This window comes from Sminthopsis crassicaudata, chromosome 5 (genome assembly GCF_048593235.1).
Source record: "Sminthopsis crassicaudata isolate SCR6 chromosome 5, ASM4859323v1, whole genome shotgun sequence".
Lineage (NCBI taxonomy): Eukaryota > Metazoa > Chordata > Mammalia > Dasyuromorphia > Dasyuridae > Sminthopsis > Sminthopsis crassicaudata.
In genome coordinates this window covers 145,342,672-145,362,556 of record NC_133621.1, presented here as the reverse complement: position 1 = coordinate 145,362,556, position 19,885 = coordinate 145,342,672, and the positions used below count along the sequence as shown (strand labels likewise).

Here is a 19,885-nt window from a genome sequence, read left to right as displayed (position 1 = left end):
CAAAGTTTATGCCCATAAAACTGTGGGCATTGAATGTGGTTCACAACAAAGTATTTTCACCTTTTTTTGTTGGTTTCGTGTTTTTCTTTCTTTTCCCCAATTTCTCCCCTTTTTGATCTGATTTTTCTTGTGCAGCATGATAAATGTAGAAATGTGTTTGGAAGAAATGCACATATTTAACCCATATTGGATTACTTGCTCTCTAGGGGAGGGAGGTGGGATAGAGGGAGGGAGAAAAATTTGGAACATAAGGTTTTTGCAAGGGTGAATATTGAAAACTATATTTGCATATATCTTGAAAATAAAAAAGTTACTAAAAATTAAAAGAAAAAAGTTAGCAACATTGCAGACCTATTTTCTTTACCCCTTAGATACACAATTAGATGTCCTTTTAAGTAAAGTTCTTGGAAGTCAAATACTATTTCTTTGTCTTTGAGTTTTCCAAAGTCTAGCACAATGCCAGACAATAATAGATGTTTAATAAATGTTTGTTGAATTCAGGTCATATTTTAAGTATGATTTGATGTCATTCTCCACCCTGAGGAAAAATTTGGCATTGAAAAGGACCTTCAGTTGAAGCTGTTCACTTTACAGATGAGAAAACCAAAGCCCAGAAAGATCCAGTAATTTGCCCAAGTTCACAAAGGGAAAATGTGAGCCTAATTCTTCAACTTAAATGTGAATGGATTAAACAATCTAACAAAACAAAAAAGAGGGCCAGCAGGGAAAAACAAAACAAAACAAAATAAAACAAAAAACAAATTCTACAATCTCTTGCTTAAGAGAAACAAATCTAAAACATATAACATTCACAGAATAAAGATGGGATAAAAGAGAATCAGATAAATTATAAAAAGCAGGGGCTACAAAGCTATCAGACAAAGCCAAAACAAAATTCACCACATAAAAAGAGATAAACAGGAAAACTGTGCTCTGCCAAAGCCATAAGTAAATAAACATCAATATTAAACTTGTATGTAAATTCCTTTGCATGTAAATGAATTACAAGACGTAAGTAGTCACACAACAATGGCAGATGATTTTAATCTCAAGATAAACAAAAAGGAAAATAAAGAATTCAATAAACTGCTGGAGGAACTAAAACAAAAAAAAAAACATGGTATCTTCTAAATAGTATATATTTATGTAAAAATTGACCTGAATGTAAGGCACAGAGATTTCCAAGGTTATACAGATGATAATAATAGAGTGGGACTTGAACTCAAATTCTCTGACTCCAGAACCAGAACTCTTTTTATTGTATTACAAAGACCCACTCCTTAAAAGAAATCTTACTGACTTGGCATGGATGTCTAAAATTCCCAGCAGTAGGAAGTCTTATTATTGGTTATCTATAGGCTTCCCATGTGGAAATGCAAATATCCCACAAAGGCTAACATCTTAAATACTATAAGATTAGCCTTCAATCACAAGATTCATAACTTGTCAAGACCCAGAAGGAGATTCAAGACATATAATTGGATAAACCAGATGAAGAGATGATGACCTAGATCACAGGTGTCCCACTTGTGGCTCACAACAATTCTAACTATAACCTAAACTACATTAAAATATAATCAAGAAATATTTAACAAAATAAGTAAAAATATAATAAAACTATGGGCACCCAATGTGAGGATAGAATATATGTTGGGGATGGGAAAAGGAGTCAGGCACTGAAAAAATATGTTTCAGTTCTCTTTCTTGCTTTTGGTTGCTATCTTCACCTCTTATGTATTAGCACCAATCTATCTATACCCAGATGAGCAAAAAACTTTTTGAAAATATATTAAATCAGAGTATTTTAGGAGTAAGAAGCTACACCATTTGGTGTTAGCTTTATTTGAAGTGGCTGAACCAAAACGACTTCATTTTTCTTGAAGCCTGGGAATTCTGCTATGGAAATCTCCCAACCTTCTCCATGTGTATATCACTGGTCCTACCTTACTTAACATCAGTAGTGTACCCCCTAGTAATGGTTAGAATGAGGCCATTAAAGAAGGTATATACGCACACTCACTATGAATAGTGATCTTTTTGGAGAGGAATTTCTTTCCTTGTTCTCTTCTACAAAGAAAAAGGTATACTTTATTTTTCTCTTCTTTCTCCTTACCTGCTTAAATACAGGGTATGCATCAAGTAAATAATTACTCATTTAATCTGTACTTTGTGTTAGTAAGTTATAGTTCCAATGTGACAAGTAATTGTTGTGAACTAAGATTTCTTATTGAGAGTACATAATGTGAGTTTTTCTTCAAAAATGGTATGAAAATTCTATTTGTACCAAAATTTAAAACTAGGCCGTGTATCAAGCATTCCAAATGAACTTAAAACAGTTTTCAAATATTCAAATGTTAACTTGGAAGTGCCTTCAAAAGACCAAGTTAAGACAAGGAAATTAGAATCAAGGTCTACAGTTAACAGGCAGTTTTCAGTGTAAAAATTTTAAAAGCTAGTGGTTAAAAACAAAAGTTAATCACATTAATAAATTCCTAGTTTGGACAGTTAATTGCAAGTGGATGTCCAGATAAGTATCACACAAGTATTTTCCAGGTTGCAGTTATTACAACTGGTCAGAGATGCAAAGTTGATCTATGTACAATCAAAACTACCTTCTGTTCGGAGAAAATTACGATCTATACAGATAAACATACATAACCATTTGGATTTAGATATAACCTGATATTTATTACATTTCACAATTCCAATCTCTTAAAATGGTGGCCTTAGGAAAAAGCTGCTTTGGCAGGCAATTGCAAAGACTCCTGCGGAGGGGAAGTGAAAAAACTGGGCATACAAACAAGGGCTGCTGGCACGTTCAAAGCGCAGGGGATAGTTCACAGAGCAAAATGCAGTCCTAAGTAAATGGGTTTCAGGCAATTTCAGTGTTAAGATAACATCATTAAGAATAGAACAGATTGTGCTCAAACCCTGCTGTTTATAATTAACACATTGCTTCCAAATACTCCAGGGTCTCTGGTAAATAGTCCTCTGCTCAGATCCACCCAGACCAATCAGAGTATTTTCATCGGATGCCATGCTGGGCCAGCACCTGTTTGGACAAATCCAATAGAGCCAAAACACTCCTCTCCCTGGCCAGCTAAGTGATGGATGAACACAGCTTGGCTTAGTCACTGTCACAGTGTCCATATGTGAAGCTGGGAAGCTTGTTTTCACAAGAAATCATACAAGTATTTTATTATGTCGAAGTTCACCGTCCTATAAACAAAAACACAGAACCTGTTAGTATCACCACTCTTGGATTGCTCAGAGAAATATGTGTTTAGGGAAAGAGCATGTAGGAATATTCATAATGAATGCTTCACAATTCCCGGGTGCCATGACACTGCACATAATACTGATAAAGCTTGATGCCAATTCTTTGAAATGTTATTAGCAAAACAATATCTGAATAAAGTTTTTGCCAGGCATTAAGTTTTTTGGGGTATTTTAAAGAAATAAAGTTAGTTATAATTGTGTTCTAACTCTATTTCAATTATGCCATAGAAAGTTGAAATTTAATCTGCCAGCTACTTGTTTTTTGTCTAATAAACAGGATAAAGTAATTAGAGATGCAAAAGTATTTAAATCTTTTGTGCTGCTGAACATTGTTTATCATCCAAACCACCTGTTTAAGCATTACATACTGCATAGCTCATCTGTCCTCATTTATAGTGCTCATTCTTTCAGTCTTTTAACACTAGTTGACCTGTGTATGCATTGTAGCTAAATCTGTAAAATCCAAGAATGAGATTCAACAGATAGATGATATGAATGTGTATTTTTGTACTCTGATGGCAGGCAGAATAAAATAACAGTGGGGAGAGACATGTAATTATTTTCTTTTCTTTAAACTCATTCTTCACTACAAATATTCAGACTTAGAGTTTTATTATTTGAATAAATGATCAAAATAATTAGATATAATGATCTAGCAATAAGTATAAAATGAAAAGCTTAACACTGAATGCTGCAAAAATAATCATCTATATGAGAGCGGCATATTAAAGATTTGTTAATTGCATCTCTTTATTTATTAAACCATCATACTGAATGTTTCTGGCTATCATTTTGTAATTTATAAAAAAGTTTCTGGCACATTATTAACACAAAAGATATTTTAAAATTCTTAAAATAGCCAATAATGGAAACTATTTGTGAAAAACTAGTTAGCAACAACTTAAGTGAGGCCCCAGGATGGCAGTGATATCTAATGGAGGACAAGGAAGAGCCCAAGTACCTTAACTTGCCACTCTATGGAACGTTAACCTTACCAAACAGAAGAATCATGACCAAAAAGAATTCTTATGTAACTGACACAAAAACAGAGTTATTTTAAAAAATTAACAGATAAAATATTTTAATGGTAGATGAAGCATTTGACTATACAACTCTTAATTCCCATCTCTACTCCCCAACTCTACTAGCCTTTTTAATACATATTTTTCTTCTCTTTAACCTAGAAAACCTAGGTTTTAGAACCTAGAAAATTTAGAGAGAAGAGGCACAGATGATAGAAAAGATTTGAGTAGTAACTGAAATGCCCTTTTTGGTAGAAGGAGAAAGAGGGTTTTTTTGTTGTTGTTGTTTTTTTTTTCCCCCCCTGAGGTATTCAGAACATGGCAGGTGTTTTGTTTTGTTTTTTCCTATTATAAACAGAGAAAGAATTCATATTAGCACATTCCTATGGACCAAACTAAAAACCAACTTCCAATTTCAAGAACTTCTAAGTGAATTTAATTTTAGGGCTTATTGAACATGTACTTTTAAATACATGTTGAGTAAAACTAGCTTCAAATGATTAAAAAAAATAAGAAAGCTAACCAGTTTTAATGTATTAATCATTGATTAAAAAAAAAACAATTTAAATTTTAAGGAAATGTTTGGATGTTGACCCAGAATGAATGTTAGCTGAGAATGAACAGCCAAATCCATTCCCTTAAGAAACATACATTTGTCAAGATAACTGAAACTCTTAATATCCTCTACTGCAGGCGATCTGCCAACTGATCCCAGCAGATCACCTTCCAGGGTATTGGCAGCTATAGGAAAATTTAATAATATGCTATATTGGCAGCATCAAAAATGATATAAGGCAGTCAAATTCATAGCAGGCTATAACAACTCTACAGTTATAAGAATCCTGGATTAACAAGCTTTAGATCAATTTATTCTTGGACAAAGTTTTGATTTGTAAAGGAGAAAATGTGCTTTGCAAGTACTTTCTCTAACTCTTCTTGGCTTTTCACATCTATCAAGTTCAGTAAGCACAACTGTTTCTTCCTTGAAGAACGCAATGCATATTGATTTTTTTTTTTTTGATGATTGATTTCTTTTTTAAAGCAAACATCATAAAAGAAACAGGACACGAGTATGATAAAGAAAAAAGGCAAACACTTCTAATGGTGATTTGCCTAGTGCCATTTTAAAAAAAACAATATAAATGACCTTAAGATGAGCTGAGTGTGCAGTTTGGGTATATTTAGTATTTTTTCTTTATATCCCAATCTTCTTTGTGTCTTTTTCCTTTATAAAGTAATGTCTTCTTCTGAGGACTCGTTTTATTTCTTTCTCCCTCTAAATGCATATTGTAGAACTTTTAAAAAATGATTCATTTGATAACCTGAAACTTTATAATTGTGACAAGAATACTGAATCAAATGGTTCTATTGCTTATTCCCACATACATATCTGAAAGGACAATCAGGTTTTAAGAATGCTTTAAGTATAACACAGCTTAATCTCAATCATTCATGAGCAGTTTATTCTGGTTAAACATTCTGGTGGCTAATTTATAGTTGCACCTATAATGGGTTATATGTGGTTAATTTTCAGATGAGACTGACATTTTGTTTTTCTTTTTTGTAATGGCCACAATTACAGCGAGGGAATCTAATGTTATTAAATAATTTCTATTCTGTTTTCCTAGGTAAATTTATATGAAAATTTTAAAGTTTTCCTGTAATGTAACATCTCCCTTAAAGGGGAAAAAAAAAAGAATGCACTTTTCCAGAGCACTAATTATGAAAATTTTGAAAACTGTTTAAATAAAAGAATCCTTAATGAAAGCAAATACAAAGAGGATGACTTTAATGACTGCCAAATCACACCTTCATTGCTAAAGTCCAAAAAGTGTCTACTCCTTGCTTGGACCGGACGGCCTGATTGGTGCAAGCGTTGCTTTTGTTTTTTTCTGTTTCAATAATAGTCTCGTGATCAGAACAAATGCTATCAAAAATTTTAAATCCATTAGAAAACATTTGCAAAGGAGATTTAAAACAAAAATTCATTTCAATGAAAATATGCTGCTTTTGGGAGTTAGGAGGTGAGCAGAATTTAGGATTTAACACAATTTTTAAAAAGGACTTTCTAAAAAGTTCTACTGTACTCAAAACAGTGTATGAGTCACAGAAAATACACAAAGAAAAATTTTCAGCTCTGTCAGGCAATATGTATAATGGAAAAACTGCTAGATGGTGAAGAACCCAGGATATTAGAAATTAGAAATACATAAGTTAATGGCTCTATGACTTTGGTCAAGTTAGCTTTTATGACAATGAAGGGGAAAAGAACAAGATAATATCTAAGATCCATTACAACTCTAATGCTTAATTTTTCTGTAGCATTCTACTTAGTATTTTTCATCCCTACTCTTCCACTGATGTAAAATGCTTAAATGAAGAATAACTTGTTTCACAAAGATTATTACTTTCTCTGGCCAAATAAGTGAGAAGTAGTTACTTCTAAGACAGTTGGAGAAAACTGTTAAAAAGAAATTTTACTTTACTTATTTAATGGTAATATTTGCATTTCAATGAAGTTTAAGAAGTTTACAGAAGATGATACAGAAGATAATATAGAAAATGTCCCTTAACAATAAAGATTTAGTAAAAAGGGTCTAATTTCTGTTGGTGAAAAGTATCTACATTTAGGCAGGATTGCCTAAATGGACAAGTATTAAATCTACAGTCAGAAAATCTAGGTTCAAATCTTATCTCTGACACTTATGAACTATGTGAAGCTGAATATAATAGAACCTTTACTCATCTATAAAATGGGAGTAACAATATCTATCACAGATAATTTGTGAAGATACAATAAGATGATGCTTTTAAACCTTGAAGTGCTTATTTGTGTTTGATAGTTTTATTCTTATTTAGATGTTTATTTTTTGTGGGATATTCCTCTCTTCTGGTCAGAAGACCCTAAACTAGAAATCCCATAACATTTTCATAAAGAGAACAATGTGTTTTACTGTTATGGGCAGGTATATGTCTGATAAATATAGATTAATGAAGCTTAAAATTATGCAAATCTAAATTAATCTATTTCTATACAATGAATTTCAACTTGAACTACTTTGAAATCTAAATAATAAATTAAGTTGCAAGATATATAAAATGGTGAAAAATGAAAAGGGAGTTGGGCAAGAAGGATATTTTTATGCTTTTTTAAGTACAATGAAATCAAAAGACTGGATATGTAAAGTATACCAAAAACCAATATGGATTGGTGTGTGTGTGTGTTTGCGTGTGTGTTTGTGTGATTCCACAAACTACAGATCCCTTACTCTGGTTGGTCAATTTGTACACCTGTAACACTGGTGTGTGAATTTAACAAGTGATAAAAGATGTATGCTCTACTGATGTCAGTGGTAGAATCATCTTATGTGAAGCACACAAATTTGGAGAAAGAGTGATTTTTAAAGTGAGTACAATTAAAAAAAAAAAAAAAAGTACCAGCACTTGTAACCCAAGGGTGAGAGGAAGTAATCTTTTTTTAAAAAATGTGACCTACAACATATTTCAATGACGCTGGCATCAGTTAAATATTCCTACACTTTCTGCACCAATTTGCAAACTACATATAAGAAAATTATTTTAGAGTCATATTTCATTTTCAATTAAACCGGTATTATCCATATTGATTGCCCATTTTATTCATTAGACTAGGTTCTGAACGGCTTAGCTTTTAGCTATTTTCAAAACTCAAATACACTCTAAACTTCTAGTGGTTAAAGGCTAATGGATAAAGATTCACCCACACTGAGGAGAGTAAAAGAAAAAAAGGATGTTCTATGAGTTCTGAGGACATTTCCAAAAGTGACATAGACTTCCACTTGAGGGGTTCTTTTTCATTTCTGGGAGTCAAATGACTCTTTTTTCTTTTAAGTAACAAATATTATTACTTTTAAATTTATTATACAACTTATATAACTTATAGATCATTACATTAAAAATCTATTTTTGGCTGACCTTGCAATAGCTCTGACGAAGTCTAAAGACACAGTGCATTTGTATTTTGGTCCATCAAGCTGGTCATCATGGCCAACCAAAGTTAACAGCTGAAGGGTCACAAGTGAGGTAATCTAGAAATGAGAAAGTATAAAAGTTTTAATTGTTTATGAAAAGATGTATTATGTCATCATTTCCAATCACAATCCAATATAATAATTTTAAATAAAGATTTTTTTTAATAAAGAATCTAAAACTGCAAAGGTAATTACAAAGAGAATACAATTGCTTTTAAATTTATATAAGACTTACATCCAGAGACCTATTTAACTAACATAATGACAAGCATCTTTAAGGATTTTATCCTTGGGGAACACTCATTTTCTTTTCTACTGAATGAAATACTTTGTTTCAGAAGTATGAGCACTGCCCTTTTAAAATAAGAGAAATCCAAACAGTTTCCCAAAACACATAAATGTTTTTGATGTTCCTATCCAAATACAGCAAGAGATCAAAAATCTACACTCCATGGGAATCAAACAATGTGTGGTCTTTAACTTTTCTTTCTCTCTCTCAGATTTAAGGACTGGAAACAGGCAGGAGAGTGAAAAAAAAGCACCAATAACTAACTAACCTGTTCTTTCTCCTTTCCCTGGGTTAGTGTTGCTTTAAAAACTTAATAATATCCAATGAGTCAGAAAAATAACCTAAGGCTTAGATTTACAAAAGACAGATTAAAGTTTGTCAAGTTCAAACCAAGTAATGGAACAAAACAACTTCCATCTCATAGGACCATCATCGAGAGGATTAAATCTTTTAATCCAGGAATGATAGGTGCTCCAAGCACTAAAAGGCTTATTAGCTCAAGTTCATTCTATACTAACACCTAATGTTATCAGACTGCAGACCAGCAGGAGACAGGGGAAAGAAATGAGAATACATAACTTTGATGATATGCTGAGTGATCTCATCTAGGGATGCCCAATAGGAAACAATTCAACATAGGAAATAACTGGTAAAAATTTCATTAACCTATTCATTAAAATTGGAAACTAAATTGTTCACTTAGGAGACTAGCACTAAAGTGTTATATCCATTAACGGTGAGCAAAGAAGAGTGAATAAAACAACTTGTTTTAGTTTAAGGAATTTAGGATTTTAATAACTTACCTTCTACTCTGAACTTCCTTTAGTTTTAACAACTTCAAATTTGTCTTTTTATTATTTTTGTAAGAGGGAAATATGACTTATAAACTCTATTAAATCAACTCTCTATTCAGTCAATGAAGAAGCATAACAACCTGTTATTACAGCTGCTCTTTTACACTCTTGTGCACCATTATTGGCTAATTATTCTGCCAGATGTGCTTGCTGTTGGACTGGCTCCTTTTATTCAGGGACTACCAATGAAACAAAGTTATATCTCCTAGAAAGGATAAGCATGAGGCTCATGAAAACTTCTAACAAAAACACCTTAAGTTTAGATAGCTCTTAGACTGAGATCTCATTTAAATATAATATATAAATTTAAAAGTTTATCTTGTACCATTACAAATAATTAAATGTTATGTTAATAATACATATAATAAAAGGGGGGCACAAAGAATATTTAGAATAGGAGTTATAAAACTAATTTTTTTATTTTTAAGAGAAGCATAAGGTTGTTTTGATGTAAGATTCAATGTCCTTCAAATTAATACTATATTGATGAGATAAACTTTCTACATCAAATCTGGAAGGAACTTTGGATCCTCTAGTTCATCTTCACTTTAAAATCAAGGAAATAAACGCTTAAGAATTGAATGACTTGTCTAAGCCATGCAGTAAGTTAGTGACAGAGCCATCCTTTCTGCAATTTGGGTCTTCTGATTATTAACCCAGTGACAATTTTATTATAAATGCTGTTTTTTAGAACAGGCATTTTTATCTACCAGCAACTTAGGATGAAAAAACAAATTATCATTATATAAGAGCATTTCTAGCTAAGCTCTATCAAACAGAAAAAGATTCTAAGCCAAGGATCACATCCAGTAAGGAAATCATAGATTTTGACAGCTGAGATATGCCAAGGAGAAGGATGACTGCAAAAGCTAGGAATGAGGCAAAGAGAAAGGAGGAGGGAAAGATGTCCCTCCAAGACCTATTGATAGTGTGAACAGAGATGGCACTAAGAGGAAAGGTCAAGAAACAAAAATGGATGGGGAACAGAGAAAAGAATAAGCAGTGATGAAGAGCTACTACACAGCAGGTGCCATGTAAGTGCTTTACAACTGTCCAAACTGGCTAAAACAAAAATTGCAAAAAAATATTGTACTATGAAATAATGCTGGAATCAGATTATGGAAGGCCTCAAATTTTAGGAAATGTAATGTTTATTTTATTAAGTCAGCAATAAGAGGTCATTGATGAGAAGTAAATTTTATCAGAATAAATACCCAATTATGTATAATATTCTAGATTATAACTAATAATATTTTCTTCCACAAACACATTGATATATTTTTGAAATTGGTCTGTAAAAGTTTTAAGACAAAAATTTTTGAGCTAAGGTTAAATTCCCATAAGTTAAAATCAATGATCATTGCAGAGATCTAAAAATATAAATACAAATATTCAGAATCTTTGAAATAGTTTAAAAATAGATTAAATACTAAAATATAGTGTTATAACATTTCCAATGCTCTATCTGTGGAATATTTTCCAATTCTAACTTCTTACAACATCCAACATGTTAGTACTCTCAATATCATTTTACTGTTTAAAAAAAAAATGGTATTTTGCCAGCTTTCAAAACTTTACTGACAAATCTGCAGATAAAGAGAAGATAGATATATGTCATTGTATTGTTCCATATCCACACCATTTCATATTTAGTAAAATCTGAAGTAGTTTTTCGAATTAGAAAAGAATATAGAATATTCTATTGTAATAACTGATTATAAATGCCTGCATTAAAATTTCAAAAGAAATTAATATTTTGATTTCTATTCTTTAATATCACAACTTGTCTGGAAACTGTATGCTAAGTGTGAATCTCCATCTTTTAATATAATAAATAAATACCAAGTAAATCCTCTTTTGGGGTTTTATTAATTTGTAACAGACAAGCAGCATACTATGAAACATCTGTACACAAATTTAACTTGGTTGCCTACACTTGTCTAAAGTCCTCTGCTACTGGTAGTTAAGTGTGTACATATTACACAACAATGTAACTAAAAGCAGTTTGAAAACCAGATGTCATTTAGAAAATGCATTTTATGCAAATTACCCAGGACTAGTCTTATAGAGTTAAATTCAAAGACTCCAGAGCAGGCTATGTTAACATTAAAAAAACAAAACCACAACCAAAAAAAACCTGTTCTGAGAGACCTAAATTGTTTACATTCTACTCTTTCAGAAATCAGTAAAGAAAAAAAGAAAAAGTAGTGCCATTAAGCCAATACGGCACTCCTGAGTAAGATAGTTCATTAAGTAAAAGAGACTTAATAGAAATATGAGAACAGGGGAACATGGAGATTAAAAAGGGAAAAGATTTCAAATTGTAAGCAACCTTATGGTTTGTAGGAAACAAATCAATGATAAAGCTTAAAACTGACTACTTACCAATGGGGTCACTGATTGAAACTGAGTTATTCTTAACTGGCAATTTTATAGCAAAAGTTTGTTTCCATTTATTGTCATCCTGTTCTCATTTCCAACATTGCTTTGCGATGACAGTTATGGAAATTCTGAATAAAAATTATTTTGTATATATTCCAGAATTTAGCAGATTATCTCTAAGTTAGAGAGAGGATGAAAGACAAAACAGAAATCTTCACATGTTCTATACTGCCACAATATGGAAGCCTACAGCTCTTGATATTACAGTTGAAAAAATTTTATATTAAAGTAAAATAATTCACTTAATATCCAACAACTACATAGTTAAAGGCAGAGCACATACTAGAACTCAGATGTCCAATGCTTTATTAGTAATTTGGTATTTGCCTGTCAGATTGGCTAAGATGACAGGAACAAATAATGATGAAAGTTGGAGGGGATGTGGGAAAACTGGGACACTAATACATTGTTGGTGGAGTTGTGAAAGAATCCAGCCATTCTGGAGAGCAATTTGGAACTATGCCCAAAAAGTTATCAAACTGTGCATACCCTTTGATCCAGCAGTGCTACTATTGGGCTTATATCCCAAAGAAATACTAAAGAGGGGAAAGGGACCTGTATGTGGCAAAATGTTTGTAGCAGCTCTTTTCCTAGTGGCTAGAAACTGGAAGATGAATGGATGTCCATCAATTGGAGAATGGTTGGGCAAATTATGGTATATGAAGGCTATGGAATATTATTGCTCTGTAAGAAATGACCAGCAGGATGAATTCAGAAAGGCTTGGAGAGACTTGCATGAACTCATGTGAGTGAAATGAGCAGAACCAGAAGATCGCTGTACACTTCAACAACGATACTGTATGAAGATATATTCTGATGGAAGTGGATATCTTCAACATAAAGAAGATCCAACTCACTTCCAGCTGATCAATGATGGACAGAAACAACTACACCCAGAGAAGGAACACTGGGAAGTGAATGTAAACTGTTAGCACTACTGTCTATCTACCCAGGTTACTTATACCTCCAGAATCTAATACTTAATGTGCAACAAGAAAATGGTATTTACACATATATATATATTGTATCTAGGTTATACTGTAACACATGTAAAATGTATGAGATTGCCTGTCATCTAGGGGAGGGAGTAGAAGGAGGGAGGGGAAAATCTGGAAAAATGAATACAAGGGATAATGTTATAAAAAAATTACTTATGCATATATACTGTCAAAAAATGTATAATTATAAAATTAATTTTAAAAAATACATCATTACCACACACACACACAAAAAAAGTAATTTGGTGTTTGAGGGAGAATGAACCAAAATTGGTCATTGCACATGTATTTACTAATTACCCAAAAAATCTACCAAACTGTAACAGAAAATTGCAAAATTAGGTCAGGTATACTCTATCTCATAGAGACTTGCTTAAAATAATAGAATGTTAGGATTAATCTTCCTGATGAGGAAGGAGTAAGATGCTCAAACTTTAGTATGGAAGAGAATTTATTCTACTCCTACAGCATGGAGCATGGTAAGGGCCAATGCAACAGTCATACTTACAAAGATGAATAAAATATGAAAATGGCAACTATTGGAGATGCTATGGAGGGTCAGGCACAGAGATGTGCTGTTGGTAGAGATGTAAATGATCCAATTGATCTGGAAAGAAATTTGCAATGACATCTCAAGAATTACTGAACAGTGCATACTTTTCAATTCACATTATTCACAAGGTATATTATCCAAAGGGATCAAAGCATTCACGTGTGTGTGTGTGTGTGTGTGTGTGTGTGTGTGTGTGTGTGTGTGTGTGTGTGTCTTTTGGGACTATTTTCCCTTTGGAATCTAATTATTATTTTAACTTCTAGTTCATGGTAAAAAACTTAATACATCCTCTTCCCTCTTAAAAAACTTATAGTTTTAAAATCTTTGTACCCACTGTGTTCCCAGATTTATAATATATACGTTATGACTAATGACTGAACATGGCTACTTGTCCTCAACTAAGGAACATTTACTGGTAAATTCATGAATTAATATCCTTTAGAACGACTGCCAGAAGTTAAATTTTTGTTTTCTTAATCAATCACTATTTATTAAACAGCTATCATGTTTAATGTTTAGGCACTGTGCTAGGAGCTGGATACAAAGACAAAAATGACATAGTCACTGTTCTCAATAAATTTATATTCAAAATAAACACCTTACACATTGAGGACAACTATCATTGTCTTTAAAAGTACTTTATGAGGTTGGATTCCTGTTAAAGAATTTAAGAGGATAGCTTCTTGTAAAATATAAGCATTTTTTTCCCTTATGATAAGTAGTAATAACTAATTAATTTAATTGAAACTCTGGGGTCAAAATTTTATAGCATTTGGCCAAAAAGGAATAAAAATATTGGAAAAGCAAAAAGGAAGTATAATGTGAGCTAAAATAAGTGAAAATTACAAAAACAGGTCAAAGTAAAAATATGCAAATGTGAAAATTGAAAAGAATAAGCAGGATCTACTCAACACATATCATGTTAACTGAGGTATCTGATCTTTAGACATTTTCTGGAACTGTTCTAGAATAAACAATTAAAATTGGCCCCCAAAATAGTTAGTATGGTTGTAATTTTGTACCATAAAATAAAAGTGTGTGTAAAGAACTCTACTTCAGAGATTGTAAAAGTCTGGATTGCAATGGAAACAGTAGAGATAAATTGTTTTAAAGCTCTGAGGTTAAGAAAGGTGAGATTAACCAAATAGGTCTAATCATTTTATACCATCTGGAAGAAACAACAATAACAATAACAACAAACAACAAAAATATGTAGTCAGTTTATCAGACAACTATTTTAATTAAAGTTTCATCCAAGAGAATTTTTAATGTGGTAGAAGGACACTAATGGGATTTTCTACTGGGAATTTTTATTTTAAAAGCCTTTGGAGAAAAAGGCTCTTTGAGAAATGAACAATCATTAATCCACTGAGATGGCACAGAAATAAACTATTTTCTGATATTTATCTAGAGAAAAAAAAATTTAATCCTAACTATTCTGGATCAGGTCACAGATCAATTTTGATAGCCAGTTTTTAGGGAAAACATATAAACTGTTACAACAGAACCAGAAACCATAGACAACATCTATCAATAGTAATTTGTTAAATTATATCTGTCTCAAACATTGTCAATTTCTAAATAGAACAAAAACCAAACAATCCTGTCCTCAAAAGTGGAGCTTATACTCTACTAGGAGAGAACGCACATATGTATGTACATACATGTGCACATATGTCCTTGTGTGTATATAAATAAAGGCAATGGAGGAGGTATTAGCTAGGAAGGTAGCTTCAATCTAAGTTTTGAAAGAAATGGGATTCTAAGAGATGACAGTGAGGAAAAAATACGTTCCAGGCATGGAGGGCAGTCAGTTCAAAGGCATGGAAATGAGATTTGTTATATAGTGTGCAGAAGACTGTAATCATGAGCCTGGGAATACTGGTTAGAATAGGGGATTAAATAAAAATTTTTACTAAACATTTACTGTGCACTAGGCACTGTGCTAAGTGTTAGGGATAAAAATATAAGCAAGTAAAATAGTCCATGCTCTTGAAGAACTTACCTTCTTGGAAAAAAAAAAAAAATATTCTACCATTTAATGAAAAACAAAATAGGAGTATTTCCGAATAGAAAGCAGAACAGAAAAAGATTATATATGAAAACACAGATCTCTATTGCATACAGCTTTCTTTTTAAAAATACAAAAACAAACATGTCACATTCAAAGCTTTGTTATTTGTCTATTTCCTTTTTTACTTCCTTCAGTTCTCTTGAGTGCATTTTAAAAAATGCTTCAATGACCCTGTTTTCTTCATTAGCAATATTATCCCTAGCTTCTCCACTTAACTCTCACCCAAATATCTTCCCCCAACTATAAAAAGGAAAAATGCAATCCTAACAAATAAGCAGTCAAGCAAAACAAATCTATACATTTAACACGTCCAAAATTATCTTAATTCTTGTCAGAAAGTAAGTAAACCTGTTTTCTTATCAGTTTTCTCATTTTAGTCATTGTACTAATCAGAATTCTCAAGTCTTGTTTTCCTTAAGTCTTTCATGTTGTTTTCCTTTACAATGTTGTTACTGTAAATATGGTTTTCCTGATTTTTAATCTACATCTGTAGTCTTTTGGAGTCACAGTGAGGGTTGGTTGGATCAGGTGGATACCAAAGGTGGAAAGCAGCCTTCATCTCAGAAGTACTGCCTACCAAACTGGAGGTAGGTTTTCAGAGCCACTATGCTCACCTCAGTGTTGTATTCCTGTAAAATTCAGACAGTATACTAACACCATGTCAGGAAATTGAATTCCTCCCATGTAAACTGTTTTAGGAAGATTTTATCATCTGATACGATAAGGTACTAGACATTAAGGTCTTTTCCTACTAAACTACCAAGCTGTTAAACTGCAGAGACCATAACTTTTGAAGGACTAGTGATGTTGTTTGAGGACTAATTGTATGTTTGCCTAAAAGATTGTTTTATGGAGAACTCATGTAATGAAGGCATTCACACAGTAGTCAGAAGTGATACAAGGTTACTTTCAAAGTCTCGCTGAAGAATTTTGGAACTGATTATATGACATGGGAAAATGCTGGCAAAGGACCATATAGCAAGTTTGTGCGCACATTCAAGAAGAAGCTGTACTCTATGAACAAAGCAAAAATGCAGTAATAGCCTAAAAGAAATGTGAGATGTCCAAATTTAAAGATATTTCCACTCCAAAAGTTCACATGGACCATATGACATTTCCACTCCAAATGTTCACGTGGATCATTTGTGCTTGACTTGTGATAGAGCATTTTGTTCTTATATTGTTCTGATCAGCTATAGTAGGATATACCATACTTTGATTCCAATGTAAGGATTTCACTTTAGTCTTCTTCAGATTGTTGAAGACAACAACCACCCAAACAACCACAAAATGCAAGATTTGCCAGGTTTCTCTGAATTTATTCTTTTTGCTATGTAATAATATTCAATTATTCACATATTATACTTTATTCAGCCACTCTTAACTGATGGGCATCCCCTTTGTTTTCAATCCTGTATTACAAGAAAAGGTACTGCTATAAAATTTTTTGTAGAAGGGTCTTTTTTCTTTTATTATAAAAATTTCTTTGGGCTTTCACCAGGTCAAAGGGTATACAATTTAATGACTTTGGGGCACAGTTCCAATTTGCTTACTAGACTAGCTGGATCAATTCACTGTTAAACCAAAAGTATTAATTTGTCTGATTTCTCACAGCCTTTTAAACAATTGTCAGTTTTCTTTTTTTGTTATCTTTGTCAATATAACAATTGTGAGATGGAATTTGAGTTATTCTATTTTAATTATTTCTTAATTATTAATCATTTTGAACATTTTTCCAAATGGTATTGTTTTATAACCTTTGACCACTTTACAAATTTACATTTTCCTTAACATAATGGGGAAAAGACAACACATAAAGGGATGCTACAAAGGGTGTATGTATGTGTGGTAGAGAAATGTATGATCTGGAAACCATCAAAAATTGGCATTGGAAGATTGGTTTTAGGCAAAAGAAATATAAATATCATATATCAGAGTTCATGATCTTAGGATGAATCCAGGTTCCAAGGGAATGGGACTTAGGAAAATGGCCACCGGGAAGTTGGAATAACTTGAAAATGACTACAGCATTGATATAGTCAGATTTATGCATTAGGAAAATCACTTTTTCAATTGTTTGGAGGATGGACGGGAGGGGAGAAGAGAAAAACTTAAGGCATACCAATATGCTAGTAGAAACTGCAAGCTGAAAACAGAGACAATACTCCTCAAATGAAAGACTACCCTAACTCTTGAAAGACTACCCTAACTCTTGACATCTTTTTATTAGTTCTGCTTTGCAATTAGATTCTACAACTTCCTTTTTCTTTATTAGAATTCTAATGCTGCATTAAGGCTTTTTTTTTTTGGCACTAGGGCAAATTTCAGCCCTATAACAAAATCCTACAATCCTATCCTACTTTCTGGCTCTGTGTTGGAGAGGGAAAAGGCAAAGAAACAATGTTACAGAAAGTTTAATATGAGACCCAACTAAATCATTGTATCCAGAGTATTTATAGATAAAAACTGGAAGGAAAACAGAAAGTGCCACAAAATGGAAATAGCTTTGTCAGAGTTTCTATAGTGATCTATTCTCATCATCAAAGAGAATGGAATTACCACACTTGGAATCAAACAGGAGGAAATGGAAATGACACTTAAGAAGATAAAATTGTGAAGAGAGGCTGGATCAGACTAAAAACATACAAAAGAAATCTGCAGTTTATAAAATTTTGAAAGCATTCAGTGCAGTATTTTTTACAAAAAAAAAAAAAAAAAAAAATTAGGTGACCATGTTCATTTTTATTTTAAAATTATAGTTTAAGGTAGCTCTGTCTTCTCTTATTCTTTTCCTTATTGTTCTAGTTTTCTTTTCTCTTTATTAGTTTTCTCTACCTCTTTTCAAACTAAATCCTTTTACTTAAATCAACAACATAGGAATAAAATTTGCTTTTCATCAACTTCACAGTGATATTTTGAAGATCTGTATTTGTGAATGTTTTCAGTTTGCTTGGGGAAAAAAGGCCCCAACATCATAATAATGACAATATATATATATAAAATATATATATGTGTGTGTGTGTGTGTATAAAAATTCTTTAATGCCATATGATTTTAAATTAGAGCAGAACACACTAAACACCTAATGATAAGAATTTATAATCATTTCATTGTTTTTAAAATGAGTCTACTGTTAGAAGAATAGTCACAAAAACACTATTTAAAAAAATGTTATTCTTCAAACCAACAGGGCATTTTAATATGGTTTCTGTGATCTTGCTTTAAATGCAAAAAGTAAAATTCACCTAGTTAGGCACTACAGAAAATTTAGATTATTGAATTAACTTTTTTTATCTGAGGATAAAATTTAATTTTAAGAAGAATCTGATCACAAATTCAGTATCACCAGGGATTTGGAAAATGAGTAGGACAATTACTTTACAGCTCTGTGTTTCCTAAATGAGCACTACATTGTGCATAGAATAGCAAATATTTAAAGCACATTTAAAATATGTGACACAATCTAGAGAATCAACTAAAAAAACTATTAGAACTAATCCACAACTTGAACAAAGTTTGCAGGATACAAAATAAACACATATAAATCATTAGCATTTTTATACATCACTAATAAAATCCAACAGCAAGAGATACAAAGAGAAATTCCATTTAAAATAACTGTCAATAGGATAAAATATTTGGGACTCTATCTGCTAAGGGAGGGTCAGGAACAATATTAGCAAAATTACAAAACACTTTCCATACAAATAAAGTTAGATCTAAGCAAATGGAAAAATATTAAGTGCTCTTAGAGAGGTTGAGCAAATATAATAAAGATGACAATACTACCTAAACTAATGTATTTAATTAGTACTTTACCAATCAAACTCAGAAGAAATTATTTTACTGACCTAGAAAAAATAACAACAAAATTCATCTGGAAGAACAAAAGGACAAGAATTTCAAGGGAATTAATGAAAAGAAAAGCATATATTACATAAAGCAGCGGTCACTGAAACCACTTGGTTGTGACTAAGAAATAAAACAGTTGGTTAGTGGAATAGTTAGGTTCATAAGACAAAATAGTTAATGACTATAGCAATCTAGTATTTGACAGACCCAAAGACCCCAGCTTTTGGGATAAGAATTCACTAGTTGACAAAAACTGCTGGGAAAACTGGAAACTAGTATGGCAGAAACTAGGCACTGACCCACACCTAACACCATATATCAAGATAAGATCAAAATGGATTCGTGATATAGACATAAAGAATGATATAATAAGTAAATTAGAAGAATACAGGATAGTTTACCTCTCATATCTATGGAGGAGGAAGGACTTTGCAACCAAAGAAGAACTAGAGATCATTACTGAACACAAAATTGGTACTTTCATTTTATTAAGTTTCTGTACAAACAAAACT

At 32.1% G+C, this 19,885-nt stretch overlaps 1 protein-coding gene across 2 annotated transcripts in view; it reads right to left on the bottom strand.

Annotated features, from left to right (window-relative positions):
- Positions 1–2,667: 2,667 nt before the first annotated feature.
- ORC5 (origin recognition complex subunit 5) overlaps positions 2,668–19,885 on the bottom strand; it is an 83,437-nt gene continuing 66,219 nt past the window's right edge. Inside the window, exons 13-15 of one of the 2 annotated variants that reach the window (XM_074268425.1) lie at positions 13,403–13,501; positions 8,256–8,368; positions 2,668–3,219 (exon numbers count right to left, since the gene is read on the bottom strand). In XM_074268425.1, the coding sequence (XP_074124526.1) occupies positions 3,174–3,219; positions 8,256–8,368; positions 13,403–13,501 (258 nt within the window). In that variant the 3' untranslated portion in view covers positions 2,668–3,173. The remainder of the gene's footprint in view (positions 3,220–8,255; positions 8,369–13,402; positions 13,502–19,885) is intronic. The other variant, XM_074268426.1, reaches the window with a different exon arrangement.